This window comes from Bos javanicus, chromosome 20, assembly GCF_032452875.1.
Source record: "Bos javanicus breed banteng chromosome 20, ARS-OSU_banteng_1.0, whole genome shotgun sequence".
Lineage (NCBI taxonomy): Eukaryota > Metazoa > Chordata > Mammalia > Artiodactyla > Bovidae > Bos > Bos javanicus.
Genome location: NC_083887.1, coordinates 18,450,489 through 18,472,176, shown reverse-complemented (window position 1 = coordinate 18,472,176; position 21,688 = coordinate 18,450,489). Strand labels below are relative to the sequence as shown.

General features: G+C 43.2%; 1 protein-coding gene across 2 annotated transcripts in view; it reads right to left on the bottom strand.

Moving 5' to 3' along the window:
- Positions 1–20,501, bottom strand: part of DEPDC1B (DEP domain containing 1B) — a 91,830-nt gene extending 71,329 nt beyond the window's left edge. Inside the window, exons 1-2 of one of the 2 annotated variants that reach the window (XM_061393466.1) lie at positions 20,384–20,501; positions 13,361–13,626 (exon numbers count right to left, since the gene is read on the bottom strand). In XM_061393466.1, coding sequence (XP_061249450.1) covers positions 13,361–13,626; positions 20,384–20,431 — 314 coding nt within the window. In that variant the 5' untranslated portion in view covers positions 20,432–20,501. Of the gene's footprint in view, positions 1–9,722; positions 10,502–13,360; positions 13,627–20,383 lie in introns of those variants that run through there. The other variant, XM_061393467.1, reaches the window with a different exon arrangement.
- Positions 20,502–21,688: the final 1,187 nt, after the last annotated feature.

Sequence of the window (21,688 nt, the reverse complement as noted above, 5' to 3'; positions counted from 1 at the left end):
TGGAAAACTGGGATCAGAAAATTTTTTTAATTTAAAAAGCTAGGACAAGGAAGAGAAAAGGAAGTCCCCCAGCACACACAGTAGGAACCACAAGTGACAGGTGAGTGTGAAAGACGCCACTAGCACCATGGTGACTTGTCCTTGCTCCCGCAAGCCACCACTGCCATCTCAAGAAATTCTAAGATGTCTAAAATCCAAAGAAAAACACACCAACTGCCAAGGGCAGGTGGCATGCCTGCACGCCAACCGCTTAGGGGCTGGGAGAGAGCGTCTCACCCGCCTAGGCTTCCACTAGGGTCAGGAAGGAGGGGCGGGGCCTGTCTCCCACCAAAGCTCCCACAAACAAGTTCTCCTGCAAAAAAAAAAGTTTAGAATGTGTGGCAGCAAAAAAAAGTCAAATGCCTATTGCATATTTTCCCATCATTACTCCCCAACTATGACACCACAACCTGGACGTTCATTCTTGACCCATGCGGGAGGCACGGGGACAGACACCCTGAGACGCTCATCCAGTACCTGAGGCCCCAGAGCTCTTGAGACAGGAAAGAGGAACAAAGCCATTCCAAAGACTCAGACCCCCCACTGAACACTGTAGGTGTTTGAGGAACTACAAGGTATGATGGATTGACAGTTGCCTTGAAAAAGACTTTTGTTACATTCCAGTCATCAGTAAAAGAAAATGCTAAGTATTCACAAAAATTCTAAATGAAAACAACAATTTCAGACTAACGGATAACATGTTTAAAAAGTATCAGACTTCAAGCAAGCCTGAAGGTCTACAGAACAGTTAGGGGCTCGCTTGGAATTTGGCTATAAAATAAGGGTCCGTCCTTCCTTTTCAACCCCATGGCTGACATTCTCATCTGGGCAACACCCTCCCCCACCGCAGTTACCTGAAAACCTCACCAGTTTCTCTGCCTTAACTATTCTATTACTACTATTCAATTAACTCTATTCTAGAACACAGACTTCATTTCTACTCAAAGCATGGGCCTTGGCTGCTTTTTCCTTTTACATAAACATCAACGCCACAGCCAGGTGTTTAAGAAACATCACCAAATTTAGCCCTATGACTTCCTATTAATAAAACTCCTTCCTCCCTCTTCTCCCAGTAAAGCTGCCTTAGGCATACCTGACTGAGAGCGGAGGTCCTACCATCCCTGTCTCCTGTAATTCCCGCCCCCTCCCTTTCCCGTCTCATCATCCAGACCCTACCCCATTCTCAGGACCCAGACAGATGTCCTCCACCTACTATTCCAGGAGGCTGCACAACTTCCATCCACATTGACTGGCTCACAAACTCTTCCTGCGCTGACCAGGCAGACAACAAAACCATGATACAATCTGGTAGGATGTAGAGAAGTGATGGGAAAGGTGGCAACTGGGAGGGTGGGGGAGGATTTTCTATTCTAAAGACTTGCAGTATCACAAATGTTAAGACCCTGTGTTAGAAGCTAATAATATTAGATGCCTGTGGGAAAGGCAACTGGGTGGAGAGTTTGTCTTTTTCTCTATTCAGTTCCATATTTATTTATTCCAGGTCTATTATCACACTGTTTAGCCCCATGGCATTTTAGTTTCTGATAAAGCAAAAAGTCCCGCCCAAGATTTTTTGCCTACTTTTGTGCCTTGTCTCTTCTGGATGAATTTTTACTCTTGTCAACTGAAACCATAACTCTCAGAGACTACTCTGAGAGACTGCTCCAAAGAGGTTAGGGGAGAGCCAAGATATAGGACTTTTGTGACAAAGTCCAGATAGTGGGAATAATGAAAGATTACTGTTAATTAAAGAGAATCACATATCTCAAGTTAATGAACTTAGCACTTTTATGTATACGGGAAGATGCAAGAACTGGGCTTATGGAACTCACTCCTCTGATATGCACCTCAGCTACCTGGGACCAGCATCCTCTGCTTTCTCATCCTGAGTCTCAATGGCTGCAACATCCTCTGTTTACTGACAATGGCAGGAGGCTTTCTTAGTCCACAGAAGCAAGTGGGATAATGGTGTGGAGCAGGGGTGCCTAAAAGAACTCATTCTGTCCCTGATGCTGGGAAAGACTGAGGGCAGGAGGAGAAGGTGGTGATAGAGGAAGAGATGGGTGAATGACATCATCAACTCAATGGACATGAGATTGAGCAAGCTCCGGGAGATGAAGGACAGGGAGGCCTGGCATTCTGGGGTCCATGGGGTTGAAAACTCTGGCATGACTTAGCGACTCAACAACTGTCATTGTAAACTTTCACACAATAGGATTTATCCCTGTTTTACTGCTATGATTTAAAAAACTGAAAATAAAAGCAATATACATTCTATGAGTAATATAAAGAAGAAAGAAAATAATTTGTGCTGTCTTTAAACCCTCTATCCAGAAATAGCTACTGTTAACATTGTGACTTTTCTATATTTTTTTTGCTAAAGCTTTTATATGGAAAAAAGAAACAATAAAGTATTTTCTAATCTGCTATTCCTCCTCTACTGCTGTTGTGCATTTGGAAGTTATTTAACTTCTTCTCATCCAAGTCAAACTGGAATTTAGGGTAGAAAAAGCCAACACAACTTCAGAATAATAAAAATAAGAAAGATTCAATGCAAGTTCAAGGCTTGAACCCCACCTTGGGGATGCAAAGTAGAAGGGAGATTTTCACTGAATATGCCTTGTCTAACTCAATGAAACTATGAGCCATGCCATGTAGGGCAACCCAAGACGGACAGGTCATAGTGGAGAGATCTGACAGAATGCGGTCCACTGGAGAAGGGAATGGCAAACCACTTTAGTATTCTTGCCTTGAGAACCCCATGAACAGTATGAAAAGGCTAAAGACATGATACTGACAGATCACAGGTAGGTGCCCAACATGCTACTGGAGAAGAGTGGAGAAATGACTCCAGAAGGAATGAAGAGGCAGAGCCAGAGCAAAAACAACACCCAGTTGCGGACGTGACTGGTGATGGAGGCAAAGTCCAACGCAAAGAGCAATACTGCATAGGAGCCTGGAATGTTAGGTCCATGAAACAAGGTAAATTAGAACTAGTCAAACAGGAGATGGCAAGAGTGAATACTGACAGTTTAGGAATCAGTGAACTAAACTGGACTGGAATGGGCGAATTTAATTCAGATGACCATTATATCTACTACTGTGGGCAAGAATGCCTTAGAAGAAATGGAGTAGCCCTCATAGTCAACAAAAGAGTCCGAAATACAGTACTTGGGTGCAATATCAAAAACAACAAAATGATCTCTGTTCGTTTCCAAGGCAAATCTTTCAATATCACGGGAATCCAAGTCTATGCCCCGACCAGTAATGCCGAAGAAGCTGAAACTGAATGGTTTTAAGAGGACCGACAAGACCTTCTAGAACTAACACCCAAAAAAGATGTCCTTTACATCACAGGGGAATGGAATGCAAAAGTAGGAAGTCAAGAGATACATGGAGTAACAGGCAAATTTGGCCTTGGAGTACAAAATGAAGCAGGGCAAAGGATTTTTGCCAAGAGAACATGCTGGGCACAGCAAACACCCTCTTCCAACAACACAAGAGAAGACTCTACACATGGACATCACCAGATGGTCAGGTTGATTACATTCTTTGCAACCAAAGATGGAGAAGGTCTATACAGTCAGCAAAAACAAGACTGGGAGCTGACTGTGGCTCAGATCATGAACTCCTTAATGACAAATTCAGACTTGAAGAAAGTAGAGAAAACCACTAGACCATTCACGTATGACCTAAATCAAATCCCTTACAATTATACAGTGGAAGTGACAAATAGATTCAAGAGATTAGATCTAATATACAGAGTGCCTGAAGAACTATGGACAGAGGTTTATGACACTGTACAGGAGGCAGGGATCAAGACCATCCCCAAGAAAAAGAAATGCAAAAAGCCAAAATGGTTGTCTGAGGAGGCTTTACAAAGAAAAGAAGAGAAGCTAAAGGCAAAGGAGAAAAGGAAAGATACACTCATTTGAATGCAGAGTTGCAGAGAATAGCAAGGAGAGATAAGAAAGCCTTCCTCAATGATCAGTGCAAAGAAATGGAAACAACAAAATGAGAAAGACTAAAGATCTCAAGAAAATTAGAGATACCAAAGGAACATTTCATGCAAAGATGGGCACAATAAAGGACAGAAATGGTATGGACCTAAAAGAAGCAGAAGATATTTAAAAAAGGTGGCAACAATACACAGAAAGAACTATACATAAAAGATCTTCATGACCCAGATAACCATGATGGTGTGATCACTCACCTACAGCCAGACATCCTGGAATGGGAAGTCAAGCGCGCTTTAGGAAACATCACTACAAACAAAGCTAGTGGAGGTGATAGAATTCCAGTTGAGTTATTTCAAGTCCTAAAAGATGATGCTGTGAAAGTGCTGCACTCAATACACCAAAAAATCTGAAAAACTCAGCAGTGGACAAAGGACTGGAAAATATCAGTTTTCATTCCAACCCCAAAGAAAGGCAATGCCAAAGAATGTTCAAACTACCACACGATTGTACTCATCTCACACGCCAGCAAAGTTATGCTCAAAATTCTCCAAGCCAGGCTGCAACAGTATGTGAACTGTGAACTTTCAGATGTTCAAGCTGGTTTTAGAAAAGGCAGAGGAACCAGAGATTAAATTGCCAACATCTGCTGGATCATGGAAAAAGCAAGAGAGTTCCAGAAAAACATCTACTTCTGCTTTATTGATTATGTCGAAGCCTTTGACTGTGTTGATCACAACAGAGTGTGGAAAATTCTTTAAGAGATAGGAATAACAGACCACCTTACCTACCTCCTGAGAAATCTGTATGCAGGTCAAGAAGCAACAGTTAGAACTGGACATGGAACAACGGACTGGTTCCAAATTGGGAAAGGAGTACGTCAAGGCTGTATATTGTCACCCTGCTTATTTAACTTATAGGCAGAGTACAACATGCAAAATGCTGGACTGGATGAACCACAAGCTGGGATCAAGATTGCCAGGAGAAATATCAATAACCTCAGATACACAGATGAACCACCCTTTTAGCAGAAAGTGAAAAGAAAATAAAGAGCCTCTTGATGAAAGTCAAAGAGGAAAGTTAAAAACCTGGCTTAAAACTCAACATTCAAAAAATTAAGATCATGGCTTCTGGTCCCATCACTTCATGGCAAAAGATGGAGAAACAATGGAAACAGTGACAGACTTTATTTTCTTGGGCTCCAAAATCACAGCCATGAAATTAAAAGACGCTTGCTTCTTGGAAGAAAAGCTATGACTAACCTAAACAGCATATTAAAAAGTGGAGACATTACTTTGCCAACAAAGGTCCATCTAGTCAAACCTATGGTTTTTCCAGCAGTCATGTATGGATGTGAGAGTTGGACTATAAAGAAAGCTGAGTGCTGAAGAACTGATGCTTTTGAACTGTGGTGTTGGAGAAGACTCTTGAGAGTCCCTTGGACTGCAAGGAGATCAAACCAGTCAATCCTAAAGGAAATCAGTCCTGAATATTCACTGGAAGGACTGATATTAAAGCTCCAATACTTTGGCCACCTGATGCAAAAGAAATGATTCATTGGAAAAGACCCTGATGCTGGGAAAGATTGAAGGCAGGAGGAGAAGGAGATGACAGAGGATGAGATGGTTAGATGACATCACAGACTCGATGGACATGAGTTTGAGCAAGCTCTGGGAGTTGGTGATGGACAGGGAAGCCTGTCCATGGCATACTGCAGTCCATGAGACCACAAAGAGTCGATAAAACTGAGCAACTGAACTGAACATCCAGGTCAAACTGTAATTTAGAGTATAAAAAACCAACACAACTTTAGAATAAATAATAAAAATAAGAAAGATTCAGTGCAAGTTCAAGACTTGAACCCCACCTTGGGGAAGCAAAGTAGAAGGGAGATTTTCATTGAATATACTCTTTGTGCTGTGTTCAATTACTTCAGTTGTATCCGACTCTCTGTGATCCCATGGACTATAGCCCACCAGGTTCCTCTGTCCATGGGATTCTGTCCATGGGATTCTCCAGGCAATAATACTGGAGTGGGTTACCATGCCCTCCTCGAATATACTCTTCTGTACTTTGTAAATTTTGATACAAAGGAATGCATTACCTTCACAAAATTGAAAAATAAAAATGAGAAAAAATTTTTCAATGACTGAAAACATAATGCTGCTGCTGCTGCTGCTAAGTCGCTTCAGTTGTGTCTGACTCTGTGTGACCCCATAGATGGCAGCCCACCCGGCTCTCCCATCCCTGGGATTCTCCAGGCAAGAACACTGGAGTGGGTTGCCCTTTCCTTCTCCAATGCATGAAAGTGAAAAGTCAAAGTGAAGTCGCTCAGTTGTGTCCGACTCTAGCGACCCCATGGACTTCAGCCTACAAGGCTCCTCTGTCCATGGGATTTTCCAGGCAAAAGTACTGGAGTAATGCTAGTCAAACAAAATGGCTATGTTAACCCAAGGACTGTAAGTGCAGTGCCTCTTATTTTTTGGTTAAACTCAATACTGCCTTGGTTCTACCACCTATCTTTTTCATACATGTATACTCTCTCTTAAGAGAGACTGCAAAACTGAGGAGGAAAAGAATGTTGTATTTATTTCTTATCTTCTTCATCACCTAAGCCTTGGAAAACCCCTGTGATAAGTACTCAATATTTGGAATGATGAAAGTTTAGAATGGAAAAAGACCTTAGAGATCTAGTTCAGGGGCTTCCCTGATGATCCCGTGATTAAGAATCTGCTTTGCAATGCAAGGAACACCAGTTTGATCCCTGGTCTGGGAAGATCGCCTTCCCTGGTGGCACAGTTGATAAAGAATCTGCCTGCCAATGCAGGAGATGCGGGTTCAATCCCTGGATCAGGAAGATCCCCTGGAGTAAGAAATGGCAACCCACTCTAGTATTCTTGAGGGAAATCCAATGGACAGAGGAGCCTGGCATGCTACAGTCCATGGGGCTGCAAAGAGTTGGACACAACTGAGCACACACACACACACACTGGGAAGATCCCACACGCTGTGGGGCAACTGAGTCCGTGTGCCAACGGAGTCCGTGTGCCAACTACTGAAGCCTGTGCACCCGAGAGTCCACACTCTGCAACAAGAGAAGCCACAGCAGTGAGAATCCCACGCACCAAAACTGGAGTAGCCTCCACTCACTGCGACCAAAGAAAGCCTGTGCACAGCAACAGCGACCAGTACAGCCAAAATAAATAAATGTTTTAAGAACTAGTCCCAGTCCTGTCATTTTATAGATGAAAAAACTGATGCATAAGAAGGGTACAAAATTTATCTAGCCATCACATGATAAGAACACAAGACTTGAGGAAATGAATAAAAAGAAAATAAAAACAAAACCACAATCACAATTTTGAAATTTACTATAAGAACAAAAGGTGTCCACTAGAGGGAGCCAATAGTCCATTAACTTGAAGTTCTTATCCCCCACTTCAAAAGATGCTGTTGTTTAGTCATTAAGTCGTGTCAAGTCGGACTCTTTAGTGACCCCAAGGAATGTAGCCCGCCAGGCTCCTCTGTCCATATGGCAACAATGAAGACTTTTTTCCAGGACCACAGGAGCATTTGGATTTCTTTCACTAGAGGTACAAATAGAAACTTTTCAAATCTCCAGTATTTTAAACGTGTTATTGGCATACAGCAAAATTGATCACTTTTTCCATTGTGTGTGTGTATGTGTATACTGCTCTATCAACAGACACTTGTGTAACCACCATCCCAATTAGGAAACATTTCCATTATTCACCAAAAACCTCTCTCCTGCTCTGACTGTATAGTCACACCCCTCACTGCACCCCATATACGCAGCAGCATTCCATACAGATGTTCAGTGTTTATCCATTCACCCACGGAGGGACAGTTGAGTCAGTGGAGCAGCTATAAACATTCACATGCAAGTTTTTGTGTGAACATAAGTTTTCATTTCTCTAGGATAAATGCTCTGGAGCAGAATATGGAGTCATATGTAAGTAATACATGTTTAATTTGAAAAGAGACTGAAAAATTGTTTTCCAAAGTGACTTTGTTTTTCAAAGTGTTAACCAACCTAGACTTCCCACCATCACTGGATGAGATTTCCAATTGCTCTGCACCCTCACTAGATTCTGGCATCATCAGTATTCTTATTTTAGCCATTCTACTAGGTATATAGAGGTATCTCACCAGGGTTTTAATTTGCATTTCCCTAGTGCTCTAATGATGAAGTGTCCTTTCAAATCTATTTTTTGAGTTGTTTTTTCACAGTTGAGTTTTGCAAATTTTTTATATATTCTTGATGTTAGTCCACTTACTTGTGGTTTACAAATATTTTCTCCCCAACAGTCGCTAGTCTTCTCATCGTCTCACTAGCGCCTTTCACACAGCAAAAGTTTTTAATTTTGATGAAGTCCAATTTATCATGTTTTTGCTTTTATAAATCATACGTTTGATGTCATGTCTAAAAGCTCCTTGTCTGACTCTTGGGTATAAAGATTTTCTCCTGTTTTTTTAAAATTTTCATAGTTTTACACTGAAATCTATAATTCACTTTGAATAAATTTTTGTATAAAAAAATGAGGTTTAGGTGGAGCTTCATTTTTTTGCATGTAGATGAACAGATGTTTAATTGTTCCAATGTTGTGACTGCCGGTGGTATAGTGGCGAGCACAGTTGCCTTCCAATACTTCCAATGTCATTCGCCAAAAAGACTGATCTCTTCCTTTAAAGGAGCTTTTATATTTTCATCAAAAGTCAATTGGCCATATTCTTAAGTGTGTTTCTGGACTCGATTCTGTTCCACTGATCCAAGCATCCATCTACCCCTTCACCAATACCAGTCTTCATTACTGGGGTTTATAGGGTAAGTTTTCAAACTATGGAGCACGATTCCTGTTTTTTACATTAAGAACTGTGAAACTTATATTCAAGAAACCTGACAAAATCTACATGACAAATTTTAGGTTCAAATTAAAATAAACATGTTGGAAATAAGCCAGAAAAAATAAAAAAGCTAATATAAGAGAAAAGACAGAAAGAAAAGGAGAAACTAAGTAGAAGAAAAAGAAAAGGGGAAAGAATTGGGAACATGAGATGATACATATAAAGAGACAGAAGCAGAAGGACAAAGAAAAAAGGAACAGGAATACGTAGAAGAAGAAAATGGTTCCCTACACGTTAGATCAGAGCTTCTCTGGTGGCTCTGTGGTAAAGAACTACCTGCCAATGCAGGAGACGAGGGTTCAATCCCTGCGTCAGGCAGATTCCCTGAAGGAAATGGCAACCCACTCCAGTATTTCTGCCTGGGAAATCCCATTGACAGAGAAGCCTGCTGGGCTATAGACCATGGGGTCGCAAAGAGTTAGACACAACTTAGCAACTAAACAACACATTAGCTCGCACACACTACACTGGAACTAGTGAATTCCTCTCTGTAAACCATGAGCATCCAGTTACAACTGCATTCCAGAGCTAGCACTGGTAACGAGAGCAGGGCAAGGGCCAGGTAGAGGCTCCAGATCAAGGACCTATCCCGCTAAAAATCTGAAATAGACCAACCAAATAGACCAATAGCTCTTCTTATTAAATAGTCCAAACAACCAAACAGTATACACTTCTATTTTTATATAATCCACTACATTCAGTTCAGTCACTCAGTCGTGTCCGATTCTTTTCGACCCCATGGACTACAGCATGCCAGACTTCCCTGTCCATCACCATCTCCTGGAGCTTGCTCAAACTCACGTGCATCGAGTCGGTGATGCCATCCAATCATCTCATTCTCTGTCGTCCCCTTCTCCTCCTGCCTTCAATCTTTCCCAGCATCAGGGTCTTTTCTAAGGAGTCAGTTTTTTACATCAGGTGGCCAAAATATTGGAGCTTCAGTATCAGTCCTTCCGATGAATATTCAGGACTGATATCTTTTAGGATTGACAGCTTGGATCTCCCTGCAGTCAGAGGGACTCTCATGAGTCTTCTCCAACACCTCAGTTCAAAAGCATCAATTCTTCGGTGCTCAGCCCTGTTTATGGTCCAACTCTCACATCCATACATGACTGCTGGAAAAATCATAGCTTTGACTAGACGCACCTTTGTTGGCTTTGGCATTGCTGTTGGCATTAGGTTCAAATAATCCCATGTAACTATCTGTTCACATACATAAATGGGTGATTCAGGGATCAGCATGGAATTTCCTGGTGTTCTATTTAGATGCTTCAAAGAGACAAGTGTCTGGTTCTCTGAAGATGAAATATCCACTCTGTCTACTTCACAGGGTTGTCACAAAGATCAAATGAGATCATAAAGAGAAACTGCTATATAAACTGAAATTTCTCGTAAAAATACAAGGTAGTGCAGGTTCTTTTAATCTGAAGTTGAGGGCCACAAACTTGGTTAGACACAGATGATAGCATCCGTCTGGCTGGACGATGATGACCCTATGATGACCCCGATGACTATGATGTAATTGTCTTCACTGGTAGCAAAGCTAGCCACTCTTTCTAGTCATCCGTGTTACCAACAGCAAAGAAGTGGTTCAGTAAATAGCTCTGGACCTTTCTCTGCAATATCTCTGATTGTTAGGAACATTCTCATATTAATTCACTATTTCCTATTATTCTTAGATTCTTGAAAAATAAAATATAGTTAACACATGTGAATGCAATCACACAATAAATACATTTTTTAAACTAGAAATAAGATTTAATACAGTAGAAAATAAAAACATAACTCATCATTTCTGTTATAAAATTCTGTGTGTGTGTGTAATTTCTGTCTTCAAAAAATACTCTAAGAGTCTTTATATTTCATGTTGCTTTGTCTGCCTATGCCTTTCTGTAACCGAGGCCCAGGCAACCACCCATCCCTACATTTACATAAGTATTTCAGCTGATTATGTTCACCCTACCTCGTCTATTTGAGAAGACAGTTGATCATTCAGTATGTATTACATAGTACTTAACACATTCCTGGAATTCTTTGACTATATGAACACATGTTGACTACACCGACTATTTCTTGTTTACTCTTCTGTTTTCTCATTCAGTCCTTAAATTAGTTAACAAGCTAGTCAACCTCATGCTGTGGAAATGGAGGCAGTCGGGCACACCGCAAGAACACAGGCCTCAGACGCAGAGCCCTCAGTCCAAATTCTCTTTTCCTACCACCTGAGTGACTGTGGACAAGCTGGTACCTTTGGTCTCATTAATTTCCTTATTTTTAAGATTAGATAAGAGACATCTGCAGGTGCTGAGGTAAAGGATGACTATGCAGTGGCTCTGGTCCATCACAGGCACTCCACAATGCTAGCTCCTTTCTTTCCAGTAAGAACTCTGAGCTGCCCACTCCGACTTCGACACTATTTACAGAGGCTCCTCCTCCACAAAGCATTGTAGGCATTTACCTTATAGATTCTTCACCTATTTTTCAAATCTAATATGCCTCGAGCTCCTGATGTCGCTCAAGGGCTCTCATTGTGGTTTGGCAGTGGTACTATTCGACCTCAAGGAGCAGGTGGGCACTGAGCAGGGAGGGCAGCCTGTCCCCAGTCCTCCCCGGGGCGCTGGCGAGCCAGTATGTCATCCTGAGCTGTATGCTCAGTCTTGGAAGCTGCCTCATGCCAACAGGCGCCTCTGCACTCCTGAGTGAGCTGACTCTCAACTCAGGGCACGGGCCCCTTAACAAACCGTTGAATGTCTAAATAGACTTCATCCCCAATTAATCTGAGAACATCAAACACCAGTTGTTAACATACAGGACTTAACACTAGAAAAACAGAAAGCTATGCATCTTCAAGTGGTAGATAATGAAAGAGGTACTACTCCCTTTACAACTCACAAGTATTTTATAAGAGAAACTGCGTAAAAAAACCCATTATTTCATGGGTGAATGTAATCTATCTGTGCACTTTATTTTTTAAAGGACAAACGATTAAGTTTTCATACTGAGGTGAGACAGTCACTACTCTGACAGTCACTACTCGGGGGCTGGCTCCTGGAACAGGCTCCTGTTTTACTCGCCTGGCATCTCTGAAAGCCTCATGGGACTCAATGGATGGTACCCAATCTAAGGTCACAATAAAACACTCTAAGTTACTCCTCCAGACAACTTCCTAGAAGTGTGAGCTACCTCTTGATGGGGTACAAGCAATTATAGCTTCCCAAGAGAAACAACCACTTAAGCATTCCCAATGAAGTGTGTCATGTGGAACCAGGGCTAGAGTCTCCACTGCCTGATACTAATAAGCACTATGGTCTCAGAACAGGCTAATATCACCCAAGATTCTAATTAAAAGTTGGATCAGCAAGCCAGAAATAACTGCCAAGTACAGAGACAACTAATTGCCCAGCTGACAATCCTGATGCCTAGAGGAGGAGACTGTTGATGAAACTCCATGAGGAAGTTAGATCCTAAACATACACCACTGTCTGGTGTTAGCCTGAGTGCTGCTGACCACCCTCCACTTGCTCCACAGCCTTCCTCAGCAGCTAGTCCCAAAGGAACCAAAGACATGACTTAGGTAGGGAACAGTCACATTTTCTCTGCTCAAGGCCAGGTGTCCCAGTGGCCCCAAAATGCCTCGATGAGGTGCTGTAAGAGCATTCCTTATTCTTCTATTGGAATAAACAACAGCAAATATTAAGGGCTTGTCATCTTCATTTCTTCCTTTAATCCCTCACAGGTTCTTGGTGTTCTGGTAGCCCTCTCTGTAGATAACTCAACGATTCCTCTTTTCATTCTTCTTTAAGTATTCCCCCATTTCCTGAGTCTCAAGCAGGCCCTTTCCACCTCCAGGAATAAACCAGCCTAGCGTGCAATGAGAAGGGCAGTGTCAACAGAGGGACATCCTTGCCCTCAGATTATTGCATAGTAAGTAAGCAATCACAGAAGAGCACTGAAACGTGGCGGGGAGCAGCCATGCACTGCAGAGTTAATCTGAGACATGGGGAAATTCCAGCACAATTCTTCATGATAAGCCTGAGCTCTACTTGAAGACGAGACACCTCTGCCACTAACCCCCTGAACACACACCCTCACGCTGCTCAGAAAGGTGCAAGCCAGAGCTACTGTTTCACCCTTTCAGATTCCCCAGGAGAGACACTCTGCTACTATAGCCATCCTTCCAGGTTACGGAAGGCACGAAAAGGTTCCATTACTGAAAGCCACTGCAACAAAAGACTACTTAACGGGTGCTCTATGAAGCCAAGAACAAGCACAATCAGTTTTCTCATAGCAACAGATGCAGTTCTCCATCCTGCAAATCACAAATACAAGCATCCCTCCCGGGGACAAGGCAAGTTCTCTCACAGGAGGAATTTCATCAGACTGACCAGATCTATGCGTGCTCCCCATGCTCCTCCCCATCAGAGCTGACATGCCGTTACCTGTACAAGTGACGGTTGTCCTCAAAGTCTTCCTGGCCCCATTTTCCCTTGATGTCTTCAATAACGTGGTTCTTCAGGAATTTTTTTAGCAGTTGGACCGTTTGTTTGCGGGTCACTTCGGGGCCAAAGTTTTGGCTGCGCCTCAGCAGCTCATGTAGCCAATCCACAGCTTCAGTCGCTGTGAAGCAATGCTCATAACTTTTGAAACGACAGCGATGTTTCCGTAATGGCATCTTGGCGCGAAAAAGTTCAACTGTTTCATTCCACTTGGGGCAAAAACAGAGGAAAGCATTTAGTGAATTTTTTAAAAGGTTACTGCATCCCAAATATTTAGGACAACAAATGGTGTTTTTCCATTTAAAAGACTGCCTTAATAAGAGAAGCAGTCGAAGTTTTTTTTTTTTTTTTTTTTCTATTTACGACCTTTAAATGTTAAGGTAACTTTATATAGTACCTGGTGTCAAAGCATGTTTAAAAATTCTGCACAATACTTTCCTATTCCAATACAAGCAAGCTTCCCATACAGGGGCCAAGGGTTTGATCCCTGGTCAGGGAACTAAGATTCCACATGCCACATGATGCAGCCAAATTTTAAAAAGAAAAAAAAAAAATTTTAATCTAGATATCCACGCCATTATCAGCCATCCCAAAATTAAATGAAATGTTCACATGTGATGTTCTTCCTACATAATTACTCCATTTCCTTAGGACCCATCATCCCACCAGTCCTACAAGTTCCGAAAATTCAGTCTTACTCTTAGGACCATTCTCTCTTCTTTCATGCTCCTCTTTCAAGTCTATTAATTTACAGACTCTGCATCTTATTTTTTACCTACCTTCCTACTGAAAGCAGTCCTTCCTTTTTCTTTCAACGATAGTTCTGAGCTCAACATATTCTTTTTATTTCGCCCAACACGGTAACCTCGTTTTTCTCGTCTTCCGAGTTTCTCTTTATACTCTCCGCTGCCCAGTCACCTCTGCACCTGTGGTCCATTCCTCTTCTCCCTTTGATCGCTAGCCTCTCTCAAGCACAGTAACCGTCCCTGAGTACACAGCACCACGTGCGTCAAGGGCCCAGGTCAGGTCTATTCACGCATGCTCCCTGGACGTGCAGCACACAGGACACAGGCAGGTACTCAACACGCAAACGCCTAACTGGTCTTTCCCTTTTCCTATTTTTATTAAACCACCTCCTAACTTCATGCAATTTAATTCTACTCTGATTCTCAATCATGTCTTCCTCCTGGCCAAATTCAAACATTTTTATGCCCTCTGCATATCAATTTTTCTACTTCATTTGACACTATAAGCCATGCTTCAAATTAAGTTGGTCCAGATTTAAACTTTTTTAAACTCTTAAAACCACACACAAAACAAATGCAATCTGTAGAGTAAGATAACATATAACCAGAATTTCTAAGACAAAATGAAAAATTCAACTCAAGAAAGGGCATTCAATAGAAAAATGAAAAAAACACTTAAACAGGCACTTCACATAAAAGAATCTCCAAATTTACCATAGTATATGCAGAGATGTTCAATCTCATGAATTAGCAGTGAAATGCAATAAATCCCCAATGCAATAATATACATGCCTACAGAATGACTAAAATGAAAAAGACGGGCAATACTAAGTGCTAATCAGAACATGAAGCAACCAGAAATTATGTGCACACTGTATAACCCAGAAATTCCATTCTTAAGCGTGTATATATATTCCGCAGAAGTATGTTAACCAAAAGCCACACTGTTCAAAATAGCACTATTCTTACATAATTACATTCTTACTTAATTAATTAAAAACCCAAATGTCCATCAACATAAGAATAAACAAATTCATGCAACAGAATACTGTAATGAGAATAAACAAACTATTGCTTCATGCAGTAACATAGATGAATAACACAGATAAAATGTAATTGATAACTGTTTTTTGCTTCTCAACACGAGTCAAATTACAAAACACAACACTGAGTGTTGAAGTCAATCAGTTCAGTCACTCAGTCGTGTCCAGCTCTTTGTGACTCCATGGACTGCAGCACGCCAGGCTCCCCTCTCCATCACCAACTCCCAGAGCTTACTCAAACTCCTGTCCATCAATTCAGTGATGCCATCCAACAATCTCATCCTCTGTCGTCCCCTTCTCCTCCCACCTTCAATCTTTCCCAGCTGCTGCTGCTGCTGCTAAGTCACTTCAGTAGTGTCTGACTCTGTGCGACCCCATAGACGGCAGCCAACCAGGCTCCGCTGTCCCTGGGATTCTCCAGGCAAGAATACTGAAGTGGGTTGTCATTTCCTTCTCCAATGCATGAAAGTGAAAAGTGAAAGTGAAGTCGCTCAGTCGTGTCCGACTCTTAGCGACCCCATGGACTGTAGCCTACCAGGCTCCTCCCTCCATGGGATTTTCCAAGCAAGAGTACTGGAGTGGGGTGCCATTGCTTTCTCCAATCCTTCCCGGCAACAGGGTCTTTTCCAATAAGTCAGTTCTTTGCATCAGGTGGTCAAAGTATTGGAGTTTCAGTTTCAGTATCAGTCCTTCCAATGAATATTCAGGACTGATTTTCTTTAGGATGGACTGGTTTGATCTCCTTGCAGTCCAAGGGACTCTCAAGAGTCTTCTCCAACACCACAGCTCAAAAGCATCAATTCTTCGGTGCTCAGCTTTCTTTATATCCAACTCTCACATTCATACATGACTACTAGAAAAACCATAGCTTTGACTAGACAGACCTCTGTTGGCAAAGTAATGTCTCTGCTTTTTAATATGCTGTCCAAGTTGGTCATAGCTTCTCTTCCAAGGAGCAAGCGTCTTTTAATTTCATGGCTGCAGTCACCATCTGCAGTGATTTTGGAGCCCAAGAAAATAAAGTCTCTCACTGTTTTCATTGTTTCCCCATCTATTTGCCATGAAGTGATGCGACCGGATGCCATGATCTTAGTTTTCTGAATATTGAAATGTGCTTCCTATTTTTTTCTCTTGAACATTATTCCATTTCTTTACTTCTTAGAATCAAAAATATTATGATAGTGGAGTTATAATACAGCACTGGCCAGGGACTTCAGAGATAAACAAGTGCTAGATATAGGTGTACTTGCCACACACTGGCAGTGTGAACTTGACCATGTCAGTTCACCACTTTAGGCCTAAATAAAATGAGAGTCCCCTTCACAGATCACAGCCTTGTTGTGGCGAGGGGGCTTGCATTACTTAATGAAGCTACAAGCTATGCTGTGCAAGGCCATCCAAGACAGGTTAAAGTGAAGAGTTCTGACAAAACGTGGTCCCCTGGAGGAAGGGATGGCAAATCACTCCAGTATTCTTGCCCCCAAAACCCCATGAACAGTACAAAAAAAGACAAAATATATGACACCAGAAGAGGAGCTCTCCCAGGTCAGAAGGTGTCCCCCTGGGGAAGAGCAGGGAGCAATTACTAATAGCTCCAGAAAGAATGAAAGTGCTGGGCCAAAGCAGAAATGATGCTCAGTTGTGGATGTGTCTGATGGCGAAAGTAAAGTCCAACGCTGTAAAGAACAATATTGCATCAAACTCCAGGAGACAGTGAAGGACAAGGGAGCCCAGTGTGTTGCAGTCTATGGGGTCGAAAAGAGCTGGACACAACTTGGCGACTAAACAAAAACAACAAAATGAGAGAACTGGGGATCTTTAGAGCCCATTCAAACTCTCAGAGTCAATGACGCCTATAAGTCTTTTAAAGTTTACCTGTTACATCAGAAGATACAACTCAGAATTAAGTTCAAAGAATAGATTGGTAGATTTATGCTGTTTTCAGAAAAATCAATTTTCTTTCTCATCATTTCTTATTAACTAAGGTATACAGAACTATTTAATACATGGATTACAAAAATGAAAGTTATTTCAGTGAAGATGAGTAAATTGCTAATTAGCGTCCATATTCACCATGAATTGACTTACAGAGTCTGTCATTTGATTTTGGGCATAGACATTTACCTAGTCCATAAAATGTTATTTTCAGATAAGACTTTGGTACCTTAGAAAATGGAGCTGTACATGGTTTGAGAAAGTATAGTGAGCCGTGAAAGGAGGAAGCAAAGGCCCACTCACTGAGTACCACGAGGTTTTTCCCAAGCTTTTCTGAAGATTGGGTTGAGTGTGATGGTGGGAGAAGATGGAAATGGTAAACTAGGAACCAGGGAAGTAAGCAGAGCCGAGGCAGAGAAAGGGGGCTAGCTGATTCAACTGATAAAAGCTGATAACACTTAGAGACTTTACAATGGGGGGGGGGGTACCTGTAATGACTACAGAGATCACCAATAAATCAGGAATTCTCACTTAAAAAAAAAAAAGCCTATCACTTTCTGTGTTTTCAAAAATCTGAGTTTAAGTTCAAGATTCTCAAACAGAATAAAGTCGAGAACTAATTGATACTTAGCAAATTCTGGTGAAACTGAGGTGTTTTCATCAATTATTCACATAATTTAGTTTCCTGTTTAACTTGATCAGTCTTGGCTAAATGTGACTTGAAAATCGCTTCTTGGGAACTGAAACTTCTGAAGAACAGAGTACTTTTCTTCATAAATTCTTTTGATAATACTTTAATGTGACTCAGAATCAAGAGTGTCTTTCACATAGGCAGGCTCCATCTACAGAGTTACTTCATACAATTCTGTGAATATGAGATTTTAAAAGTTTCAATTATCATGTAATTTATTTTTTTAGTCTAAAGCTGGAAGAAGGGGAACAAGTCACCCCAAGATCCAGCGTCTGTTTCCCCTGTGCAGTGAATAAATTGGCAGTTGTTCAGTCGCCAACTCACATGGACTGCAGCGCACCAGGCTTCCCTGTCCCTCACCATCTCTGGGAGTTTGCCCAAGTTCATGTCCATTGAATCCGTGATGCCATTCAACCATCTCATCCACTGTTGTCCTCTTCTCTTTCTGCAGTAGGAGAATATTACTTTCCCTCCACAAAGGAGAGTAAGCTTTTTTGCTTTTTTTGTTTTTTAAGATCTTTTTTGATGTGAGCCATTTTTAAAGTCTTTATTGCATTTGTCACAACGTTGATTCTGCTTTACGTTTTTTTGTTTGGAGCGTGTAGGGTGTTGTTCTTTTTCCTTTTTGCGGGGGCGGGGATGGGGGGTCACCTAAGGCATGTGCGCTCTTAGCTCCCTGACCAGGGATCAAACCCACAGCCCCTGCATTGGACGGAAACGCCTCAACCACGGGACAGCCAGGGCAGTCCCAAAGAGAGTCAAGTTTTTGAATGTCCCTGATAAAGCACAATCTGTATCTCATCCCTAAAGATGGACCGACCAATAGCCTTGACCCCAGATGGTTCCAAGTGGTAGCTGCTGCTGCTGCTGCTGCTGCTGCTGCTGCTGCTAAGTCGCTTCAGTCGAGTCCGACTCTGTGCGACCCCATAGACGGCAGCCCACCAGGCTCCCCCGTCCCTGGGATTCTCCAGGCAAGAACACTGGAGTGGGTTGCCATTTCCTTCTCCAGTGCATGAAAGTGAAAAGTGAAAGTGAAGTCACTCATTCGTGTCCAATTCTTAGCGACCCCATGGACAGCGGCCCACCAGGGTCCTCCGTCCATGGTATTTTCCAGGCAAGAGTACTGGAGTGGGGTGCCATTGCCTTCTCTGTCCAAGTGGTAGAGGCACTGTGAAATGGAACTTGATAAGAAAACACTATTTTAAAAAACACTACTTGTCCCCTGTCACCAGCATCCATACCTCTTAGAGACTAGCCCAAAGGAAAACCTAAATTTATATGAATTTTTAAAATGAATAAATCAGTATGGGTCATATGTATACCTATGGCTGATTCATGTCGATGTTTGACAGAAAACAATAAAATCCTGTAAAGCAATTATCCATCAATTAAAAAATTAACAAATTTTTAAAACATCATTATGGGTGTCTGAAGTGGATTATTTGCATAAATGAGGGCAATAACATCTTCCATCCTGTTATCTTTTCCTGGATATTGCTTAGGGGTGCAAGGAACAATGAGCCTAATTCTCGAGTTAGCTGTGGCCAGAAGTGGTGACAGACCAAGGAGTGCAGTCTCTTCCTCCGAAATCACCTTTAAGCTTTCATAAAAAGTCGTCTAAAACCGACCCTGGACATGACCAAATTATCTCCACTTATTCCATTATGAAATTGCTATAATCACTTGCTTCAGGTCACAAAGAAATCAAGTATGCCTCAGAACTCTGATTAACAACGCTCTTCTCCCAGGAAAAAAAGGCAGCACCCTGGACCACTGGGGTCTGAAAGAAAGTGAAGTCGCTCAGTCGTGTCGGACTCTTTGAGACCCCATGGACTGTAGCCCATCAGGCTCCTCTGTCCATGGGATGTTCCAGGCAAGAGTACTGGAGTGGGTTGCCATTTCCTTCGCCAGGGGATCTTTCCAACCCAGGGATCGAACCTGGGCCTCCCGCATTGCAGGCAGACGCTTTACCGTCTGAGCCATCAGGGAAGCTGTGAAGGCTCTTTCAAATCATCCGTCCGGGCCCACCCTTCCCCTTCATTTAGGTGGGTGCTGATAGAAAAAGAAACATCAGGAGCCGGAAACGTGGCCAGAGAGATCCACCTCTGTTTAGGGTACCGTTGCAAAGAGCCTCAAGTGTCAACCACAAGTGACACTCAGGATGACACGCCCTGCCCGTAACGGGCGGCGGGTGGCCCGAAAATGACGGACTGACGGTCTTTCCTTTCCCGGCGGGGGACGTAGGGTTCCGGAGGACCAGGAAAGGGGAGGAGGGTGCCGTCGTGCTCTTCCGGGCGCTTTAAACCCGGAGTCGCCGTTCACTGGCGAGAACCCAGTCACCGTCACGGGATCCAAGCTGCGCCCACCCTCGACAGGCTGGGCCCGCGACCGGGCTAGCCTTTAAGCATCTAGAATTTGGCCTCACAGGCTGAAACACGCCCCGCCTCCAGAACTCGGCCGGACTAGCTCTGGAGAAGCGAGGACTGAAGAGTCAGCGGTCGGCCCGCAGGCCGGGGACTCGCTTCGCCCAGACCCCCGCACACACACTCACCAGCCTGGTGGCCCGGTATGGCCCGGGCCCCACGATGCGGTGCTCCATGGGCCCGCACGCCACGGCGGCGACCAGCGCCGATCCCCGAGTCCCAGGCGCCGCAGTTTGAATCCCGAGCCCACGCACTGCAGGCGCTGATTGGGCGGCGCGGCGGCACGTGACGGGAACTGCGGGGCGGGGCTGTCGGAGCCCCAGGGAGGGGGCGGTGGGCGGCTCCTTCCGAACCTCCGGCGGAGGAGCGAACCACAAGCTTGAAACCAACTCTGTTCGAGTCCGTGCCCACGCCTGCCCAGCCTGCGCGCACGCAAGGTGTCTCCACAGAGGGGTCGCTCTGAACTTGTGTATTTCAGAGACCGAAACCCGGCCGGGCTGGATAGACAAATCCGTGTACACCCTTTCAAGTGCGCGGTTGAATCTAGAGGTTGCGGCTAAGATTGGGAGAAGTGGGTAGTGAAAGGGAGCGAGTGGACAGCCTCTTCAAGTGGAGGGACGTGTGAAAACTAGATAAGAGCACTTGGCCACCGGGAGTGTCGACAGCGTGAAAGAACAATAAAGAGCTGAAGAAGAGCCCCATTCAGCTTCCTTTGTTGTTCTTTTGGTAGCGTACTCTTTCCCAGGAACTTGAGTTCTTTGGTTTTTTTTTTTTTTTTTTTTTTTTGAGTCTAACCGAAATTTTCAGTCCTGTGCCGCAGGGCTGTGAGGTGTTTTTTGTTTCTCAGGATTTTCCCCCTAGGACTTCATGATCTGATTTGCAACTGTTCAAAGGACAATTGAGGTCATTCTCTACCTACCAGTCGATTTCAAAGTTCAAATCTGGTCCCCTCAGCGATCATTCTGGATAAGATATAATGAGAAAGAGACAAGGCAGGGATCAGATGCCCATGCTCTATTAATACCCTTCTTCCATTTCCTGAATTAGATATGTATTAGCTGCATTTTCGGAGAAGGCAATGGCACCCCATTCCAGTACTCTTGATTGGAAAATACCATGGATGGAGGGAGGAGCCTGATAGGCTGCAGTCCATGGGGTCGCTAAGAGTCGGACACGACTGAGCGACTTCACTTTCATTTTTCATTTTCATGCATTGGAGAAGGAAATGGCAACCCACTCCAGTGTTCTTGCCTGGAGAATCCCAGGGACGGGGGAGCCTCGTGGGCTGCCGCCTATGGGGTCGCACAGAATCGGACACGACTGAAGCGACTTAGCAGCAGTAGCAGCAGCAGCTGCATTTTAGAAAACCCCCAAAATTCCTAAAATAGTACATATTTATTACTTTTGTAATCAGAAAAAAAAAAAGCAATAAA